This window comes from Oncorhynchus kisutch, linkage group LG2, assembly GCF_002021735.2.
Source record: "Oncorhynchus kisutch isolate 150728-3 linkage group LG2, Okis_V2, whole genome shotgun sequence".
NCBI classification, from domain to species: Eukaryota; Metazoa; Chordata; class Actinopteri; order Salmoniformes; family Salmonidae; genus Oncorhynchus; species Oncorhynchus kisutch.
The window spans coordinates 64,936,011-64,959,254 of NC_034175.2; the positions used below are offsets into that span (position 1 = coordinate 64,936,011).

At 43.9% G+C, this 23,244-nt stretch overlaps 1 protein-coding gene across 1 annotated transcript in view; it reads left to right on the forward strand.

Annotated features, from left to right (window-relative positions):
- The first annotated feature begins 763 nt into the window (after positions 1 to 763).
- impg2a (interphotoreceptor matrix proteoglycan 2a) overlaps positions 764 to 23,244 on the forward strand; it is a 60,563-nt gene continuing 38,082 nt past the window's right edge. Inside the window, exons 1-4 of the mRNA XM_031802227.1 lie at positions 764 to 1,055; positions 14,250 to 14,416; positions 16,237 to 16,262; positions 16,410 to 16,442. Coding sequence (XP_031658087.1) covers positions 764 to 1,055; positions 14,250 to 14,416; positions 16,237 to 16,262; positions 16,410 to 16,442 — 518 coding nt within the window. The remainder of the gene's footprint in view (positions 1,056 to 14,249; positions 14,417 to 16,236; positions 16,263 to 16,409; positions 16,443 to 23,244) is intronic.

Sequence of the window (23,244 nt, forward strand, 5' to 3'; positions counted from 1 at the left end):
TACACCTGAATTAACATTACCCCCAGATTTAGTCCGCAGGATGATTCTTAATTGAACCACTGGTGATGTAGGCTATCCCTTAGTTCTAATGAAAGTCTGAAAAAATAGGCCTCATCCAGCCCCAGCCTTGAGTGAGGTTAGTTTTGACCAGGATTGTCTGCTACCTGTCTTCATTAATGGAGGAGCCTATCTTTGCACTTAAAGCCATATCTCTCTGCGGGTGGCCTCTTCACCCTTCCCCCCTTTCCCCTCTCTCTCCTTCCACGTTTCCCTCGCACTAAGCACCCTTTCCAGTATTACACCAGTATCTTCTTGACAAGCTGCTATAAAGGGCTTAGCAAACAAGATTAGAGAACAAAATCTCTCTCAATGGGCCATCTGCCTAGCTGAGCCTGAGCCCTGACCTGGAGCTGTTCGGTAGCACCATGGAACACACCTTCCTCAGCCGACATAAGCAAGGAGGAGAGAATCACTTCAGAATGACTGGTTAAAAAAACATATACATTTTCTGGATTCTGAACTATGCAAACTCATAAGGAGGGCCTAACATTGTTGTGCGATTCCAAAGGAAGTACCTGTCGTGTCAACGTGACCCCTTTTCAACCCTTCGGAGTTAAAACCACTACGGATTTAAGATGTCGGACTCTTCATTGAAATGCCTTTTGTGTACACTTTCGTTCATCTTAGCGTTTGAACTCTTGGGAGTAAGAACAGGTATGTATGCAGGCCTAACAAACAGTCAAGCTACACTTTCGCAATTAAGATGGAGTTGTTGTCTAATGCGTTTTATCGTTTTATCACAGACGCTGCATCTGGGGAAGGACCTCTTCTTCCTGACGGACAGGATCTATATTACAAAACAGTTAGAATATCACCTATTCTATCGGTTCCTCAAAGCATAGTTCATTCACCTCTCCTCAAGGTCTCACACAAGGACCATGGCGCTATCCTCCGGCAGAAGCGCAACGTGCTTTTCCCCAGCGGGGTCAAACTTTGTGCTGAAGAAGGTGTGCAACAATCCATTGCAAATCACCTCAGCTACTTTCACCTGCGAGGTAAGACCACCACCACTCACCTGTATGTATAATGATGGAGGAAGAAGTGGCCCTCCCCAAATCTGAGGTGGCAAGTCTGTGCGTGTGGCCTACAGTGGCTTCAGAGATTTTGTGTAAACAGCCTGAATTTAAAATGGATTAAATTGAGATTTTGTGTCATTTGCCTACACACAATACCCCATAATGTCAAAGTGGAATTATGTTTTTAATACATTTTAACAAATTGTTTTAAAATTAAAAGTTAAAATGTCTTGAGTCAATAAGTATTCAACCCCGTTGTTATGGCAAGCCTAAATAAGTTCAGGAGTACAAATTTGCTTAACAAGTCACATAATAAGTTGCATGAACTCACTCTGTGTGCAATAATAGTGTTTAACATCATTTTTTAATGACTACCTCATCTCTGTACCCCACACATAAAATTATCTGTAAGGTCCCTCATTCAAGCAGTACATTTCAAACACAGATTCAACCACAAAGACCAAGGACGGTTTCCAATGCCTCGCAAAGAAGTGCACCTATTGGTAGGGTAGAAATAAAAAGCAGAGATGAAATATCCCTTTGGACACTTTGGATGGTGTAACCATATACCCAGTTACTACAAAGATACAGGCGTCCTTCCTAACTCAGTTGCCGAAGAGGAAGGAAACCCCTCAGGGATTTCAACATGAGCCCAATGGTGACTTTAAAACAGAGTTTAATGGCTGTGATAGGCGAAAACTGGGGATGGATCAACAACATTGTTACTCCACAATACTAATCTAAATGACAGAGTGAAAAGAAGGAAGCCTGTACAGAATATTACAAAACATGCATCCTGTTTGCAATTAGGCGTTGAAGTAAAATTGTGATTCAGGAGTAAAATAACTGTATGTCCTGAATACAAAGTGTTATGTTTAAGGCAAATCCAACAAAACACATCACTGAGTACCACTCTTCATATTTTCAAGCATGGTGGTGGCTCCATCATGTTATGGGTATGCTTGTCATCGGCATGGACTAGGGAGTTTTTAAAAAATAAAAATAAATGGAATAGAGCTAAGCACAGGCAAAATCCTACAGGATAACCTGGTTCAGTCTGCATACCAACAGACACTGGGAGACAAATTCACCTTTCAGCTGGACAATAACCTAAAAAACAAGAAAGAATATACACTGGAATTGCTCACCAAAATTACATTGAATGATCCTGAGTGGTCTAGCTACAGTTTGACTTAAATCGTCTTGAAAATCTATGGCAAGACATGAAAATGGATGTCTAGCAACGGTCAATAACCAACTTGTCAGAGCTTGAATATTTTTTTACAGAATAATGTGCAATTATTGTACAGTCCAGGTGTGCAAAACTCTTAGAGACTTACCCAGAAATACTCACAGATGTAATCGTGGCCAAACGTGATTCTAACATGTATTGACTCAAGGGTGTGAATTCTTAAAGTACCAGGCAAAAGTTTGGACACACCTACTCATTGCAGTTTATTTTTTTGACTATTTTCTACATTGTAGAATAATAGTGAAGACATCAAAACTATGAAATAACACATATGGAATCATGTAGTAACCAAAAAATTATCAAACCAATCAAAATATATGTTATATTTGAGATTCAGGCTGTAACACAACAACATGTGGAATAGGTATGATTATTTTATGAAGGCACTGTATATGCTATAGTCTACAGCCCTAAAAACATGAGGTGTGTGTTATCACAGCATTGCGATTTGGGTCTCAACCTAAAGTATTTTCCCTCTCCAACATCCAATTTTCAGGCAACATCTGCTCTACTTTAGATGAATTTCCTGGCAATAAGTATGTCACACTGTAGGTCGCACTGTATGTGAGGATCAGCCCATTTTAGAGACTTGAGCCAGGTAGCAGCACCTACACAGAGGGGGAGGGAGAGACATTCCTGACTCAGAAGGATGTTGGGCGTGAGCAGGCAGGTTAAAAGTCAACTCTCACAACATATGTCCAGCCACTCAAGGTGAGAGAGAGAGGCTTAGGGTTTTGAGATGGTGGAGTGAGTGGGTCTGTAGGGCCTGTAGTGGGACTAATCAGTGGTCAGTGTGCAGGATAGCTCTGTATGGGATTCCAGTCTTGTGGGTTACTGAGACACTGACTTGGCTGGACTAAGTTAGAGGGTTGCTAACATTCCATCCTTGGCTTTTTGGCGAACTCTGGAGTCTCCCGGCATTGTCTCACGATGAATAGTAAAGTTATTGGTAGCACTTTACAACTCCACATAATGAAGCACTTATAAAGGATTAGTAAACCATTTATTCATTAATTACTCCCATAATTGTAAATGTTGGTAATCTAGTTATTCATACATTTATAAACAACTTTTAAAGTATTTAATAACGATTCATAAGATCATTCACAAGATGTTTAATATACAAGTAACTGCCAAAATAATGGAAACACGAGAGTAAATGAGGGATACAAAGTATATTGAAAGCAGGCGCATCCACACGGATGTGGTTCCTGAGTTAATTAATCAATTAACATCCCATCATTCTTAGGGTCATGTATAAAAATGCTGGGCAGGCTATTAATTTGGCTACCATGGCTATACCCCCATAGCAGGACAATGCCCCATCCACAGGGCACGTGTAGTTACTGAATGGTTTGATGAGCATGAAAATGATGTAAACCATATGCCACGGCCGTCTCCGTTACCAGAACACTTACAGGAGATTCTGGAGCGACGCCTGAGACAGAGTTTTCCACCACCATTAACAAAACTCTAAATGATGTAATTTCTGGTGGAAGAATGATGTCACATCCCTCCAGTAGAGTTCCAGACGCTTGTAGAATCTATTCCAAGGTGCATTGAAGCTGTTCTGGCTCAATGACAATGGCCTTATTCCTTTATTTTGGTAGTAATCTGTAGGTCCTTAATTCCATCATTTGGAGATGTATTAATGGTGATGGAAAACGTCTCAGATGTCACTCCAGAATCTCCTGTAAGTGTTCGATTGGGTTAAGCTCTGGTAACGGAGATGGCCATGGCATATGGTTTACATCATTTAATAATCATTAGTTAAAAATAGTGTTGGCTATTTAAACTTGAGAAATATTAGTAAATGTTTTGAGTGACCAGTCTAATTTCTCACAAAAAGGTGGACATGCCATTGGTAGACATTCCTGCAGTATCTGATGCTCAAAATGGCCATTAGAACATGTCAATGGTTAAACAATAAGCACACAAAATATATTGAAACTTTTATTCCAAAACAGTCCCACTGTTGTAGTAGTGTGATATGACACACTTCAGACACGCTGAGTAAAATACCTTTTTTTTAAATGCTAACATAAGCGTTTCTTGGCAGCAGCGGATGGAGGCATTGTCTTAGGGCCTTTTGTGGGCCCCAAGATACATTTAGTTGGGGAGCGTGCCCGGTTGGTAATTCAACTATGATCACTACAAGTTAGTTTACTAGAGTACTTTACCAATTTAAAAAGCTTTAGCTGACATGGCAGTGTTAATCTTGTCAGCAATAACTAACGAAACATACTCGCCAACGACCTACTATAGAGATGAGATGCTATGGAAAAAAATTATAACTATTACATGACTTTTCATTTTAGGACAATAATTCCATGTGATACTAATGAACATTATATTTGTCATGCCCTGACCTTAGAGATCCTTATTATTCTCTATGTTTGGTCAGGTCAGGGTGTGACTCATGTGGGAAAGTCTATGTTTTCTATTTCTTTGTTTTTGGCCGAGTGTGGTTCCCAATCAGAGGCAGCTGTCTATCTTTGTCTCTGATTCGGGATCAAAAATAAGTAGTAATTTTTCCTTTTGGGTTTTGTGGGATCTTGTTTTCTGTTTAGTGGTTTTTTCCTGACAGAACTTTTCGCTTTCACGTTTGTTTGAGTGTTTTTTTTATATTAAAAACATGAACCATTTCCACGCTGCGTCTTGGTCCACTCTTCATTTCCACGCTGCGTCTTGGTCCACTCTTCATTTCCACGCTGCGTCTTGGTCCACTCTCCATTTCCACGCTGCGTCTTGGTCCACTCTTCATTTCCACGCTGCGTCTTGGTCCACTCTTCATTTCCACGCTGCGTCTTGGTCCACTCTTCATTTCCACGCTGCGTCTTGGTCCACTCTTCATTTCCACGCTGCGTCTTGGTCCACTCTTCATTTCCACGCTGCGTCTTGGTCCACTCTTCATTTCCACGCTGCGTCTTGGTCCACTCTTCATTTCCACGCTGCGTCTTGGTCCACTCTTCATTTCCACGCTGCGTCTTGGTCCACTCTTCATTTCCACGCTGCGTCTTGGTCCACTCTTCATTTCCACGCTGCGTCTTGGTCCACTCTTCATTTCCACGCTGCGTCTTGGTCCACTCTTCATTTCCACGCTGCGTCTTGGTCCACTCTTCATTTCCACGCTGCGTCTTGGTCCACTCTTCATTTCCACGCTGCGTCTTGGTCCACTCTTCATTTCCACGCTGCGTCTTGGTCCACTCTTCATTTCCACGCTGCGTCTTGGTCCACTCTTCATTTCCACGCTGCGTCTTGGTCCACTCTTCATTTCCACGCTGCGTCTTGGTCCACTCTTCATTTCCACGCTGCGTCTTGGTCCACTCTTCATTTCCACGCTGCGTCTTGGTCCACTCTTCATTTCCACGCTGCGTCTTGGTCCACTCTCCATTTCCGACCTGCGTCTTGGTCCACTCGTCATTTCCACGCTGCGTCTTGGTCCACTCTCCATTTCCACGCTGCGTCTTGGTCCACTCTCCATTTCCACGCTGCGTCTTGGTCCACTCTTCATTTCCACGCTGCGTCTTGGTCCACTCTCCATTTCCACGCTGCGTCTTGGTCCACTCTTCATTTCCACGCTGCGTCTTGGTCCACTCTTCATTTCCACGCTGCGTCTTGGTCCACTCTTCATTTCCACGCTGCGTCTTGGTCCACTCTTCATTTCCACGCTGCGTCTTGGTCCACTCTTCATTTCCACGCTGCGTCTTGGTCCACTCTTCATTTCCACGCTGCGTCTTGGTCCACTCTTCATTTCCACGCTGCGTCTTGGTCCACTCTTCATTTCCACGCTGCGTCTTGGTCCACTCTTCATTTCCACGCTGCGTCTTGGTCCACTCTTCATTTCCACGCTGCGTCTTGGTCCACTCTCCATTTCCACGCTGCGTCTTGGTCCACTCTTCATTTCCACGCTGCGTCTTGGTCCACTCTCCATTTCCACGCTGCGTCTTGGTCCACTCTCCATTTCCACGCTGCGTCTTGGTCCACTCTTCATTTCCACGCTGCGTCTTGGTCCACTCTCCATTTCCACGCTGCGTCTTGGTCCACTCTTCATTTCCACGCTGCGTCTTGGTCCACTCTTCATTTCCACGCTGCGTCTTGGTCCACTCTTCATTTCCACGCTGCGTCTTGGTCCACTCTTCATTTCCACGCTGCGTCTTGGTCCACTCTTCATTTCCACGCTGCGTCTTGGTCCACTCTTCATTTCCACGCTGCGTCTTGGTCCACTCTTCATTTCCACGCTGCGTCTTGGTCCACTCTCCATTTCCACGCTGCGTCTTGGTCCACTCTTCATTTCCACGCTGCGTCTTGGTCCACTCTCCATTTCCACGCTGCGTCTTGGTCCACTCTCCATTTCCACGCTGCGTCTTGGTCCACTCTTCATTTCCACGCTGCGTCTTGGTCCACTCTCCATTTCCACGCTGCGTCTTGGTCCACTCTTCATTTCCACGCTGCGTCTTGGTCCACTCTTCATTTCCACGCTGCGTCTTGGTCCACTCTTCATTTCCACGCTGCGTCTTGGTCCACTCTCCATTTCCACGCTGCGTCTTGGTCCACTCTTCATTTCCACGCTGCGTCTTGGTCCACTCTTCATTTCCACGCTGCGTCTTGGTCCACTCTCCATTTCCACGCTGCGTCTTGGTCCACTCTTCATTTCCACGCTGCGTCTTGGTCCACTCTTCATTTCCACGCTGCGTCTTGGTCCACTCTTCATTTCCACGCTGCGTCTTGGTCCACTCTCCATTTCCACGCTGCGTCTTGGTCCACTCTTCATTTCCACGCTGCGTCTTGGTCCACTCTTCATTTCCACGCTGCGTCTTGGTCCACTCTTCATTTCCACGCTGCGTCTTGGTCCACTCTTCATTTCCACGCTGCGTCTTGGTCCACTCTTCATTTCCACGCTGCGTCTTGGTCCACTCTTCATTTCCACGCTGCGTCTTGGTCCACTCTTCATTTCCACGCTGCGTCTTGGTCCACTCTTCATTTCCACGCTGCGTCTTGGTCCACTCTTCATTTCCACGCTGCGTCTTGGTCCACTCTCCATTTCCACGCTGCGTCTTGGTCCACTCTTCATTTCCACGCTGCGTCTTGGTCCACTCTCATTTCCACGCTGCGTCTTGGTCCACTCTCCATTTCCACGCTGCGTCTTGGTCCACTCTTCATTTCCACGCTGCGTCTTGGTCCACTCTTCATTTCCACGCTGCGTCTTGGTCCACTCTTCATTTCCACGCTGCGTCTTGGTCCACTCTTCATTTCCACGCTGCGTCTTGGTCCACTCTTCATTTCCACGCTGCGTCTTGGTCCACTCTCCATTTCCACGCTGCGTCTTGGTCCACTCTTCATTTCCACGCTGCGTCTTGGTCCACTCTTCATTTCCACGCTGCGTCTTGGTCCACTCTCCATTTCCACGCTGCGTCTTGGTCCACTCTTCATTTCCACGCTGCGTCTTGGTCCACTCTTCATTTCCACGCTGCGTCTTGGTCCACTCTTCATTTCCACGCTGCGTCTTGGTCCACTCTCATTTCCACGCTGCGTCTTGGTCCACTCTTCATTTCCACGCTGCGTCTTGGTCCACTCTTCATTTCCACGCTGCGTCTTGGTCCACTCTTCATTTCCACGCTGCGTCTTGGTCCACTCTCATTTCCACGCTGCGTCTTGGTCCACTCTCCATTTCCACGCTGCGTCTTGGTCCACTCTTCATTTCCACGCTGCGTCTTGGTCCACTCTTCATTTCCACGCTGCGTCTTGGTCCACTCTTCATTTCCACGCTGCGTCTTGGTCCACTCTTCATTTCCACGCTGCGTCTTGGTCCACTCTTCATTTCCACGCTGCGTCTTGGTCCACTCTCCATTTCCACGCTGCGTCTTGGTCCACTCTTCATTTCCACGCTGCGTCTTGGTCCACTCTTCATTTCCACGCTGCGTCTTGGTCCACTCTTCATTTCCACGCTGCGTCTTGGTCCACTCTTCATTTCCACGCTGCGTCTTGGTCCACTCTTCATTTCCACGCTGCGTCTTGGTCCACTCTTCATTTCCACGCTGCGTCTTGGTCCACTCTTCATTTCCACGCTGCGTCTTGGTCCACTCTCCATTTCCACGCTGCGTCTTGGTCCACTCTTCATTTCCACGCTGCGTCTTGGTCCACTCTTCATTTCCACGCTGCGTCTTGGTCCACTCTTCATTTCCACGCTGCGTCTTGGTCCACTCTTCATTTCCACGCTGCGTCTTGGTCCACTCTTCATTTCCACGCTGCGTCTTGGTCCACTCTCCATTTCCACGCAGCGTCTTGGTCCACTCTTCATTTCCACGCTGCGTCTTGGTCCACTCTCCATTTCCACGCTGCGTCTTGGTCCACTCTTCATTTCCACGCTGCGTCTTGGTCCACTCTTCATTTCCACGCTGCGTCTTGGTCCACTCTTCATTTCCACGCTGCGTCTTGGTCCACTCTTCATTTCCACGCTGCGTCTTGGTCCACTCTTCATTTCCACGCTGCGTCTTGGTCCACTCTTCATTTCCACGCTGCGTCTTGGTCCACTCTTCATTTCCACGCTGCGTCTTGGTCCACTCTCCATTTCCACGCTGCGTCTTGGTCCACTCTTCATTTCCACGCTGCGTCTTGGTCCACTCTTCATTTCCACGCTGCGTCTTGGTCCACTCTTCATTTCCACGCTGCGTCTTGGTCCACTCTTCATTTCCACGCTGCGTCTTGGTCCACTCTTCATTCAACAAACGAGAGCCGTTACACTATTTGACATGAAGCTCCAATTCATCAGCTGTCCAATGCTTAGCATTCATTTTGCATACAGAATAGTTCATGCAAGCCTCTCATTTGGAAAATGTACATTTTTCAGTTGTGTTGTGTAATTGAGCTGATTGGCCCGGCTCTTCCTCAGAGGTCACTTCAGTCACTAGTCAATCTTTTGAAGGATGCAAAGCCAGAACACTTGACTTGTAACTAACCTCAACTAGAAACAATGTTTACTCTCTTACTTTCATATAGGCTATTTTTGCTTTGATCACAACAGAAGCTATTTTCCCATGTGCGCTGTTATTCATTCATCTGTGTTGCTGCTCTTGCGAGGCGGTGTCATTTTTTGGTTGCTATTTGTCTGCGGTTAAAAGACTGAAGCACTGGAAGATTTAAATGTTGTATACAGTATGTAACATTTCTACCTGCAAACCGTACATCAAACATGTATACCTCAATCACCATAGTAGTAGTAGTAATGAAATAACAAAAAGGATCCGGTCCAGCCAGCTGTTGTGTGTAGGCTACATCTCCCTGTATGATTAGTTCGCGGTCGTGAGGTTGCCAACTTTAGCAAAATATTAACGTTACAACTCTACCTCAAGTCTTTTCAACAGTTGTTTCACAACCGTTTGTGTGAATAAAATGTTGGATATATTTCCTTTAACGTCCTGTGTTGTGTGCTTATTGTTTTACCATTGATATGTTCTAGAATATTTTGAGACCTTAAGGAGCATCTGGTTTTGTTGGAATGTCTACTCATGACATGTCCATCTTTTTGTGAGAAATTACACTGGCCACTCAATACAGCCCACGAAATACTTAACTAATGAATAGTAGTAATGTCACATTCGTTAGAATAAATATCGGACCGAGTCGCAGCGGATGTTGAGTTCCACATAATTTAATGATAAAGTGAAACTTAGCAAAGACAAAAACAAATAAACAATAAACTAACAATGAACCGTGACTACAGAGATGCTACGTGCACTAACTCAAAACAATATCCCACAAACACAGGTGGGAAAAACAGCTACTTAAATATGATCCCCAATTAGAGACAACGATTACCTCTAATTGGGAATCATACACAATCACCAACATAGAAAAACTAACCTAGAACCCCACATATAAATAATAAACTAGACTAACCCCCCCAGTCACGCCCTGACCTACTCTACCATAGAAAATAAGGACTCTCTATGGTCAGGATGTGACAAGTAAATGGTTTATAAGGAGGTATCAATGCCGTTCTGATATTGCTCGCCCTAATATTTACATATTTCTTAATTCCATTCTTGTACTTTTAGATTTGTGTGTATTGTTGTGTATGGTTAGATGTTACTGCACTGTTGGAGCTAGGAACATAAGCATTGTGTCCATTGCATTCCTCTACACCAACAATAACATCAGCTAGACATGTGTATGTGACCAATAAAACTTGAATTCATTAGATTTTATTTGAATGGAGCATCGATGAATAAATGATTTACAAATCCATTATGAATGCTTTATTAGGTGCAGTTATTATAAACTGCTACCATGCTATTCCAGGATGTTTTCTTTGTACAGTAAATAAATACATAAATTAACTAATGACTTTCAAGAGATTGGTCCAATTTGGCAACCAAAACTTTAGTTTCAGCCCAGCACTTACTAACAGACCTGATTCAACTCAACATCTGCTCATCAAGACGTTCCTCCAGCTGGACTGGAACAAATCCCACCCTGTTGCTCTGTAGACCGGGGCTGTGGTTGGTGAATGTAAGAGTATAGATGCAGGTAGGTGAGGTAAGCACAGTGATTGAGGAAATATAGTGCAATATTATATAGGTGCACGGCCCCTCCCATGTAGATGAGCTGAATTGAGAAGAGAATAGTTGGGACAGCATTATGGTTTTGGGCAGATACTATGCTGTATGAACTCAGGCCTTTCTAATCGACCTGGCCCGGGTATCCTGGAAGGACATTGACCTCATCCCGTCAGTTGAGGATGCCTGGTCATTCTTTAAAAGTAACTTCCTCACCATTTTAGATAAGCATGCTCCGTTCAAAAAATGCAGAACTAAGAACAGATACAGCCCTTGGTTCACCCCAGACCTGACTGCCCTCGACCAGCACAAAAACATCCTGTGGCGGACTGCAATAGCATCGAATAGTCCCCGTGATATGCAACTGTTCAGGGAAGTCCGGAACCAATACACGCAGTCAGTCAGGAAAGCTAAGGCCAGCTTCTTCAGGCAGAAGTTTGCATCCTGTAGCTCCAACTCCAAAAAGTTCTGGGACACTGTGAAGTCCATGGAGAACAAGAGCACCTCCTCCCAGCTGCCCACTGCACTGAGGCTAGGTAACACGGTCACCACTGATAAATCCATGATTATCGAAAACTTCAATAAGCATTTCTCAACGGCTGGCCATGCCTTCCGCCTGGCTACTTCAACCTCGGCCAACAGCTCCGCCCCCCCCGCAGCTCCTCGCCCAAGCCTCTCCAGGTTCTCCTTTACCCAAATCCAGATAGCAGATGTTCTGAAAGAGCTGCAAAACCTGGACCCGTACAAATCAGCTGGGCTTGACAATCTGGACCCTCTATTTCTGAAACTATCTGCCACCATTGTCGCAACCCCTATTACCAGCCTGTTCAACCTCTCTTTCATCTCGTCTGAGATCCCCAAGGATTGGAAAGCTGCCGCAGTCATCCCCCTCTTCAAAGGGGGAGACACCCTGGACCCAAACTGTTACAGACCTATATCCATCCTGCCCTGCCTATCCAAGGTCTTCGAAAGCCAAGTCAACAAACAGGTCACTGACCATCTCGAATCCCACCGTACCTTCTCCGCTGTGCAATCTGGTTTCCGAGCCGGTCATGGGTGCACCTCAGCCACACTCAAGGTACTAAACGACATCATAACCGCCATCGATAAAAGACAGTACTGTGCAGCCGTCTTCATCGACCTCGCCAAGGCTTTCGACTCTGTCAATCACCATATTCTTATCGGCAGACTCAGTAGCCTCGGTTTTTCGGATGACTGCCTTGCCTGGTTCACCAATTACTTTGCAGACAGAGTTCAGTGTGTCAAATCGGAGGGCATGCTGTCCGGTCCTCTGGCAGTCTCTATGGGGGTGCCACAGGGTTCAATTCTCGGGCCGACTCTTTTCTCTGTGTATATCAATGATGTTGCTCTTGCTGCGGGCGATTCCCTGATCCACCTCTACGCAGACGACACCATTCTATATACTTTCGGCCCGTCTCTGGACACTGTGCTATCTAACCTCCAAACAAGCTTCAATGCCATACAACACTCCTTCCGTGGCCTCCAACTGCTCTTAAACGCTAGTAAGACCAAATGCATGCTTTTCAACCGGTCGCTGCCTGCACCTGCATGCCCGACTAGCATCACCACCCTGGATGGTTCCGACCTAGAATATGTGGACGTCTATAAGTACCTAGGTGTCTGGCTAGACCGCAAACTCTCCTTCCAGACTCATATCAAACATCTCCAATCGAAAATCAAATCAAGAGTCGGCTTTCTATTCCGCAACAAAGCCTCCTTCACTCAAGCCGCCAAGCTTACCCTAGTAAAACTGACTATCCTACCGATCCTCGACTTCGGCGATGTCATCTACAAAATGGCTTCCAACACTCTACTCAGCAAACTGGATGCAGTCTATCACAGTGCCATCCGTTTTGTCACTAAAGCACCTTATACTACCCACCACTGCGACTTGTATGCTCTAGTCGGCTGGCCCTCGCTACATATTCGTCGCCAGACCCACTGGCTCCAGGTCATCTACAAGTCTATGCTAGGTAAAGCTCCGCCTTATCTCAGCTCACTGGTCACGATGGCAACACCCATCCGTAGCACGCGCTCCAGCAGGTGTATCTCACTGATCATCCCTAAAGCCAACACCTCATTTGGCCGCCTTTCGTTCCAGTACTCTGCTGCCTGTGACTGGAACGAATTGCAAAAATCGCTGAAGTTGGAGACTTTTATCTCCCTCACCAACTTCAAACATCAGCTATCTGAGCAGCTAACCGATCGCTGCAGCTGTACATAGTCTATTGGTAAATAGCCCACCCTTTTCACCTACCTCATCCCCGTACTGTTTCTATTTATTTACTTTTCTGCTCTTCTGCACACCAATATCTCTACCTGTACATGACCATCTGATCTTTTATCACTCCAGTGTTAATCTGCAAAATTGTAATTATTTGCCTACCTCCTCATGCCTTTTGCACACATTGTATATAGACCCCCCCTTCGTTTTCTACTGTGTTATTGACTTGTTAATTGTTTACTCCATGTGTAACTCTTTGTTGTATGCTCACACTGCTATGCTTTATCTTGGCCAGGTCGCAGTTGCAAATGAGAACTTGTTCTCAACTAGCCTACCTGGTTAAATAAAGGTGAAATAAAATAAATAAATAAAAAAAAATCTTTAACTGTATTAATCCAGGAGAAGCTTGATGATATGGGGATTGGGGAAATACTTTGGGTCCAGGGATGAGACAGTACACACTTAGAAAAAAAGTGCTATCTAGAACCTAAAAGGGTTTTTGGCTGTCCCCATAGGACAACCAATGTTTTGCTTCCAGGTAGAACCTTTTTGGGTTCCATGTAAAACGATTTCCATAGAGGGTTCTACATGGCACCCAAAAGGGTTCTACCCGGAAGTAAAAAAAAAAAAAGGTTATCCTATGGGGACACGAAGAACCCTTTTGGAACCCTTTTTCTTAAGAGTGTAGATGTAGAGGAAAAGCAGTGAGGGTTGGGTAGGTAGCTGCAGGTCATTGGGTTGGTGACTTGTAAGCTGATTTATGGAGAAGGGTTACATCACTGGTTTGGCATTGGCATGACAGTGGAGAGTGATACTGAGGTCAGGCAGATAGGCACACAGCAAGTCTGCGTAACCACAACCCTGCTGTGGCAGGGCTAAACATGGAATCAGTTAACTCTGACCTGGTGGGGGGTATGTACTGTAACACTTATAGTCACACTGTGATCGACACATGAGCTAATATGCCAGCTAAGATTTACCTCAGGGGTCACAGCTCTAGAACTAGACAGCCACAGCCTGCATACTGTAGTTTTCATCAATGTCCCTTGTAATCCCCAGAGACAGAAAGAATGGGTTCTTTCGCCAATATGTGACCTGTGTGTGGCGTGTGTGTTCAGTGTGTCAGGAGACGGTGTGGGAGGCCTTCAAGATCTTCTGGGACCGCCTCCCAAACCAGGAAGAGTACCAGACCTGGATGAGCCAATGCCTGGACGGCACAGCCACCGCTCTGGCGATGGGCAAAAACTTTAGCCAATCAAAGGAGCACCTGGCCCTGGTTGAGAGTGTGAGTCTCTCCAGTCTCCATGAAATTACCATCATCATGTACAGTACCAGTCAAAAGTTTGGACACAGCAACTCATTCAAGGGTTTTTCTTTATTTTTTACTATTTTCTACACCGTAGAATAATAGTGAACACAACAAAACTATGAAATAACCCACATGGAAACATGTAGTAACCAAAAAAGTGTTCAACATGTCAAAACATATTTTAGATTCTTCAAAGTAGCCACCCTTTGCCTTGATGACAGCTTTGCACATTCTTGGCATTCTCTCAACCAGCCTCATGAGGTGGTCACCTGGAATGCATTTCAATTAACAGGTGTGCCTTGTTAAAAGTAAATTTATGGAATTTATTTCCTTCTTAATGCATTTGAGCCAATCAGTTGTGTTGTGACAAGGCAGGGTTGGTATACAGAATATTTATTTCTCCCCCTATTTGGTAAAAGACCAAGTCCTTATTATGGCAAGAATGACATGAAGGTCAGTCAATTCGGAAAATTTCAAGTACTTTGAAAGGTTCTTCAAATGCAGTCACAAAAAGCATCAAGCGCTGCGATGAAACTGGCTCTCATGAGGACCGCCACAGGAATGGAAGACCCAGAGTTACCGCTGCTGAAGAAGATAAGTTAATTAAAGTTACCAGCCTTAGAAACTGCAGCCCAAATAAATGCTTCACAGAGTTCAAGTAGCAGAGACATCTCAACATCAACTGTTCAGAGGAGACTGTGTGAATCAGTCCTTCATGGTCGAATTGCTGCTAAGAAACCACTACTAAAGGACACAAATAAGAAGAAGAAACTTGCTTGGGCCAAAAAACACGAGCAATGGACATTAGACTGGTGGAAATCTGTCCTTTGGTCTAATGAGTCCAAATTTGAGATTGTTGGTTCCAACCGCCGTGTCTTTGTGAGACACAGAGTAGGTGAACGGATGATCTCTGCATGTGTGTCGTTCCCACCATGAAGCATGGAGGAGGAGGTGTGATGGTGTGGGGATGCTTTTCTGGTGACACTGTCTGTGATCTATTTAGAATTCAAGGGACACTTTACCAGCATGGCTACCACAGTATTCTTGCACACGCCATCCCATCTGGTTAGCGCTTATTAGGACTATCATTTGTTTTTCAACAGGACAATGACCCAACACACCTCCAGGTTGTGTAAGGGCTATTTGACCAAGAAGGAGAGTGATGGAGTACTGCATCAGATGACCTGGCCTCTACAATCACCGACCTCAACCCAATTTTAAGATGGTTTGGGATGAGTTGGACGGCAGAAACAAGGAAAAGCAGCCAACAAGTGCTCATCATAAGGGAACTCCTTTAAGACTACTGGAAAAGCATTTCAGGTGAAGCTGGTTGAGAGAATGACAAGAGTGTGCAAAGCTGTCATCAAGGCAAAGGGTGGCTACTTTAAAGAGTCTAAAATATATTTTGATTTGCTGAACACTTTTTATGTTTCATGATTCCATGTGTGTTATTCCATAGTTTTGATGTGTTCATTATTATTCTACAATGTTGAAAATAGTCAAATGTGGAATAAGTCAAGGGGTATGAATACTTTCTGAAGGCTCTGGATATGCTACAGTCCTCAGCTATATAAACAGCCATATAAACATGAGGTGTGTGTCATGACTGCATTGAATAGGTGTACCCAAACGTTTGACTGGTACTGTATGTCTGCAACTTCCACATCGTTATTCATCCAAATTGTGATGGCTTTCAGCTGTTATTTTGTATGTGTGTGTGTGTGTAACTACTATATTCACGCTTCAATCGTTACTTGCTGTTGTATCATTTCTGTCTTCCATCTTTGCCATTTCAGAGAATGTTGCTGACAGGGTCAACAAGGTAAAGTATGCAATCCTGTCCGAGTTACTTTCATTGCCATTGTAACATTTCATGGAGTGTATTCACTCTGCATTATCTTTGTCTTACATGTCTCATTCTTTTCCCCATTGCTGCTCTCTCTCTCTACTCCTGCTCCACCAACCACAGTGCGCCCAACAACTCATGGCTACATATGTGCAGGTAAAGTTCTGAATGTTCTTCAAACTTACCTGGTCATATTACTCCTCACCCCCCCCCCCCCCCCCCCCCCATTGCTGTGGCCCTACAGTTCATTTGGGAACATTTTCAGACCCCTTGACTCTTTACACATTTTGTTATGTTACCACCTTATACTTAAATGGATCCAAAAAATAATCATCCTCATCAACCTACACACAATACCCCATAATGACGAAGCAAAAACAGGTTTCTAGAAATGTTTGCAAATGCATTCAAAATTAAAAACGGAAATATCACATTTACATAAGTATTCAGACACTTTACTCAGTACTTTGTTGAAGCACCTTTTGCAGTGATTACACCCTCGAGTTTCTTGGGTATGACGCTAAAAGCTTGGCACATTGTATAAACAGATAAACGGTATCTACTGTATCTCTATGGCTGCAGATGCACGGTATCTATCTCTATGGCTGCAGATACATAGTATCTACCTCTATGGCTGCAGATACATAGTATCTACCTCTATGGCTGCAGATACACAGTATCTACCTCTATGGCTGCAGATACATGGTATCTACCTCTATGGCTGCAGATACATGGTATCTACCTCTATGGCTGCAGATACATAGTATCTACCTCTATGGCTGCAGATACACAGTATCTATCTCTATGGCTGCAGATACACAGTGTCTATCTCTATGGCTGCAGATACACGGAATCTTCCGACTTCAACTGTAGATACTATGTATCTGCAGCCATAGATATAAGTACTATGGCTGCAGATACACAGTATCTATCTCTAGATACACGGTATCTATAGTTGAAGTCGGAAGTTTACATACACTTAGGTTGGAGTCATTAAAACTCATTTTTCAACCACTTAACAAATGTAATGGTAACAAATCAAATTTAATTGGTCACATACACATGGTTAGCAGATGTTAATGCGAGTGTAGTGAAATGCTTAGTTTTGGCAAGTCGGTTAGGACATTTACTTTGTGCATGACACAAGTAATTTTTCCAACAATTGTTTACAGACTGATTATTTCACTTATTATTCACTGTATCACAATTCCAGTGCGTCAGAAGTTTACATGCACTAAGTTGACTGTGCCTTTAAACAGCTTGGAAAATTCCAGAAAATGATTTCATGGCTTTAAAAGCTTCTGATAGGCTAATTGACATCATTTGAGTCAATTGGAGGTGTATCTCTGGATGTATTTCAAGATCTACCTTCAAACTCAATGCCTCTTTCCTTGACATCATGAGAAAATCAAAAGAAATCAGCCAAGACCTCAGAAACAAAATTGTAGACCTCCACAAGTCTGATTCATCCTTGGGATTAATTTCCAAATGCCTGAAGGTACCACGTTCATCTGAACGAACAATAGTATGCATATATAAACCCTGTGCGACCACGCAGCCGTCATACCGCTCAGGAAGGAAGGTTCTGTCTCCTAGAGATGATCGTACTTTGTTGCGAAAAGTGCAAATCAATCCCAGAACAACAGCAAAGGACCGTGTGAAGATTCTGGAGGAAACGGGTTGAAAAGTATCTATATCCACAGTAAAACAGGTCCTATATCGACATAACCTAAAAGGCCACTCAGCAAGGAAGAAGCCACTGCTCTAAAACCGCCATAAAAAGCCAGACTGCGGTTTGCAACTGCACATGGGGACAAAGATCATACTTTTTGGAGAAATGTCCTTTGGTCTGATGAAACAAAAATAGAACCGTTTGGCCATTATCACCATCGTTATGTTAGGAAGAAAAAGGGGGAGGCTTGCAAGCCGAAGAACACCATCCCAACCGTGAAGCACGTGGGTGGCAGCATCATGTTGTGGGGGTGCTTTGCTGCTGGAGAGACTGGTGCACTTCACAAAATAGATGGCATCATGAGAAAGGAAAATTAGGGGGATATATTGAAGCAACATCTCAAGACATCAGCCAGGAAGTTAAAGCTAAAGCTTGGTCGCAAATGTGTCTTCCAAATGGACAATAACCCCAAGCATACTTCCAAAGTTGTGGCAAAATGGCTTAAACACGTACAAAGTCAAGGTATTGGAGCTGCCACCACAAAGCCCTGACCTCAATCCTATAGAACATTTGTGGGCAGAACTGAAAAAGTGTGTGTGAGCAAGGAGGCCTACAAACCTGATTTCAAATACACCAGCTCTGTCAGGAGGAATGGGCCAAAACTCACCCAACTTATTGTGGGAAGCTTGTGGAAGGATACCTGAAACATTTGACCGAAGTTAAACATTTTAAAGGCAATGCTACCAAATACTAATTGAGTGTATGTAAACTTCTGACCCACTGGGAATGTGATGAATGAAATAGAAGCTGAAATAAATAATTTTCGACTATTATTCTGACATTTCACATTCTTAAATTAAAGTTGGGATCTGACCTAAGACAGCGAATTTTTACTAGGATTAAATGTCAGGAATTGTGAAAAACTGAGTTGAAATGTATTTGGCTAAGGTGTATGTAAACTTCCGACTTCAACTGTAGATACTATGTATCTGCAGCCATAGATATAAGTAGATACATGGTATCTACCTCTATGGCTGCAGATACATGGTATCTACCTCTATGGCTGCAGATACATGGTATCTACCTCAATGGCTGCAGATACATGGTATCTACCTCTATGGCTGCAGATACATGGTATCTACCTCTATGGCTGCAGATACATGGTATCTACCTCTATGGCTACCTCTATGGCTGCAGATACATAGTATCTACCTCTATGGCTGCAGATACATAGTATCTACCTCTATGGCTGCAGATACATAGTATCTACCTCTATGGCTGCAGATACATAGTATCTACCTCTATGGCTGCAGATACATGGTATCTATCTCTATGGCTGCAGATACATAGTATCTACCTCTATGGCTGCAGATACATGGTATCTACCTCTATGGCAGCAGATACATAGTATCTACCTCTATGGCTGCAGATACATGGTATCTACCTCTATGGCTGCAGATACATGGTATCTACCTCTATGGCTGCAGATACATAGTATCTACCTCTATGGCTGCAGATACACAGTATCTATCTCTGTGGCTGCAGATACACAGTATCTAACTCTATGGCTGCAGATACATAGTATCTACCTCTATGGCTACCTCTATGGCTGCAGATACATAGTATCTAATTCTATGGCTGCAGATACATAGTATCTACCTCTATGGCTGCAGATACATAGTATCTAATTCTATGGCTGCAGATACATAGTATCTACCTCTATGGCTGCAGATACAGTGCCTTGCGAAAGTATTTGGCCCCCTTCAACTTTGCGACCTTTGGCCACATTTCAGGCTTCAAACATAAAGATATAAAACTGTATTTTTTTGTGAAGAATCAACAACAAGTGGGACACAATCATGAAGTGGAACGACATTTATTGGATATTTCAAACTTTTGTAATAAATCAAAAACTGAAAAATTGTGCGTGCAAAATTATTCAGCCCCTTAAGTTAATACTTTGTAGCGCCACCTTTTGCTGCGATTACAGCTGTAAGTCACTTGGGGTATGTCTCTATCAGTTTTGCACATCGAGAGACTGACATTTTTTCCCATTCCTCCTTGCAAAACAGCTCGAGCTCAGTGAGGTTGGATGGAGAGCATTTGTGAAGAGCAGTTTTCAGTTCTTTCCACAGATTCTCGATTGGATTCAGGTCTGGACTTTGACTTGGCCATTCTAACACCTGGATATGTTTATTTTTGAACCACTCCATTGTAGATTTTGCTTTATGTTTTGGATCATTGTCTTGTTGGAAGACAAATCTCCGTCCCAGTCTCAGGTCTTTTGCAGACTCCATCAGGTTTTCTTCCAGAATGGTCCTGTATTTGGCTCCATCCATCTTCCCATCAATTTTAACCATCTTCCCTGTCCCTGCTGAAGAAAAGCAGGCCCAAACCATGATGCTGCCACCACCATGTTTGACAGTGGGGATGGTGTGTTCAGGGTGATGGCCGTGTTGCTTTTACACCAAACATAACGTTTTGCATTGTTGCCAAAAAGTTAAATTTTGGTTTCATCTGACCAGAGCACCTTCTTCCACATGTTTGGTGTGTCTCCCAGGTGGCTTGTGGCAAACTTTAAACAACACTTTTTATGGATATCTTTAAGAAATGGCTTTCTTCTTGCCACTCTTCCATAAAGGCCAGATTTGTGCAATATACGACTGATTGTTGTCCTATGGACAGAGTCTCCCACCTCAGCTGTAGATCTCTGCAGTTCATCCAGAGTGATCATGGGCCTCTTGGCTGCATCTCTGATCAGTCTTCTCCTTGTATGAGCTGAAAGTTTAGAGGGACGGCCAGGTCTTGGTAGATTTGCAGTGGTCTGATACTCCTTCCATTTCAATATTATTGCTTGCACAGTGCTCCTTGGGATGTTTAAAGCTTGGGAAATCTTTTTGTATCCAAATCCGGCTTTAAACTTCTTCACAACAGTATCTCGGACCTGCCTGGTGTGTTCCTTGTTCTTCATGATGCTCTCTGCCCTTTTAACGGACCTCTCAGACTATCACAGTGCAGGTGCATTTATACGGAGACTTGATTACACACAGGTGGATTGTATTTATCATCATTAGTCATTTAGGTCAACATTGGATCATTCAGAGATCCTCACTGAACTTCTGGAGAGAGTTTGCTGCACTGAAAGTAAAGGGGCTGAATAATTTTGCACGCCCAATTTTTCAGTTTTTAATTTGTTAAAAAAGTTTGAAATATCCAATAAATGTCGTTCCACTTCATGATTGTGTCCCACTTGTTGTTGATTCTTCACAAAAAAATACAGTTTTATATATTTATGTTTGAAGCCTGAAATGTGGCAAAAGGTCGCAAAGTTCAAGGGGGCCGAATACTTTCGCAAGGCACTGTACATAGTATCTACCTCTATGGCTACCTCTATGGCTGCAGATACATAGTATCTAATTATATGGCTGCAGATACATAGTATCTACCTCTATGGCTGCAGATACATAGTATCTAATTCTATGGCTGCAGATACATGGTATCTAATTCTATGGCTGCAGATACATAGTATCAACCTCTATGGCTGCAGATACATAGTATCTACCTCTATGGCTGCAGATACATAGTATCTACCTCTATGGCTGCATATACATAGTATCTACCTCTATGGCTGCAGATACATAGTATCTACCTCTATGGCTGCAGATACATAGTATCTACCTCTATGGCTGCAGATACATGGTATCTATCTCTATGGCTGCAGATACATAGTATCTACCTCTATGGCTGCAGATACATGGTATCTACCTCTATGGCAGCAGATACATAGTATCTACCTCTATGGCTGCAGATACATGGTATCTACCTCTATGGCTGCAGATACATAGTATCTACCTCTATGGCTGCAGATACATGGTATCTACCTCTATGGCTGCAGATACATGGTATCTACCTCTATGGCTGCAGATACATAGTATCTACCTCTATGGCTGCAGATACACAGTATCTATCTCTGTGGCTGCAGATACACAGTATCTAACTCTATGGCTGCAGATACATAGTATCTACCTCTATGGCTACCTCTATGGCTGCAGATACATAGTATCTAATTCTATGGCTGCAGATACATAGTATCTACCTCTATGGCTGCAGATACATAGTATCTAATTCTATGGCTGCAGATACATAGTATCTACCTCTATGGCTGCAGATACAGTGCCTTGCGAAAGTATTTGGCCCCCTTCAACTTTGCGACCTTTGGCCACATTTCAGGCTTCAAACATAAAGATATAAAACTGTATTTTTTTGTGAAGAATCAACAACAAGTGGGACACAATCATGAAGTGGAACGACATTTATTGGATATTTCAAACTTTTGTAATAAATCAAAAACTGAAAAATTGGGCGTGCAAAATTATTCAGCCCCTTAAGTTAATACTTTGTAGCGCCACCTTTTGCTGCGATTACAGCTGTAAGTCACTTGGGGTATGTCTCTATCAGTTTTGCACATCGAGAGACTGACATTTTTTCCCATTCCTCCTTGCAAAACAGCTCGAGCTCAGTGAGGTTGGATGGAGAGCATTTGTGAAGAGCAGTTTTCAGTTCTTTCCACAGATTCTCGATTGGATTCAGGTCTGGACTTTGACTTGGCCATTCTAACACCTGGATATGTTTATTTTTGAACCACTCCATTGTAGATTTTGCTTTATGTTTTGGATCATTGTCTTGTTGGAAGACAAATCTCCGTCCCAGTCTCAGGTCTTTTGCAGACTCCATCAGGTTTTCTTCCAGAATGGTCCTGTATTTGGCTCCATCCATCTTCCCATCAATTTTAACCATCTTCCCTGTCCCTGCTGAAGAAAAGCAGGCCCAAACCATGATGCTGCCACCACCATGTTTGACAGTGGGGATGGTGTGTTCAGGGTGATGGCCGTGTTGCTTTTACACCAAACATAACGTTTTGCATTGTTGCCAAAAAGTTAAATTTTGGTTTCATCTGACCAGAGCACCTTCTTCCACATGTTTGGTGTGTCTCCCAGGTGGCTTGTGGCAAACTTTAAACAACACTTTTTATGGATATCTTTAAGAAATGGCTTTCTTCTTGCCACTCTTCCATAAAGGCCAGATTTGTGCAATATACGACTGATTGTTGTCCTATGGACAGAGTCTCCCACCTCAGCTGTAGATCTCTGCAGTTCATCCAGAGTGATCATGGGCCTCTTGGCTGCATCTCTGATCAGTCTTCTCCTTGTATGAGCTGAAAGTTTAGAGGGACTGCCAGGTCTTGGTAGATTTGCAGTGGTCTGATACTCCTTCCATTTCAATATT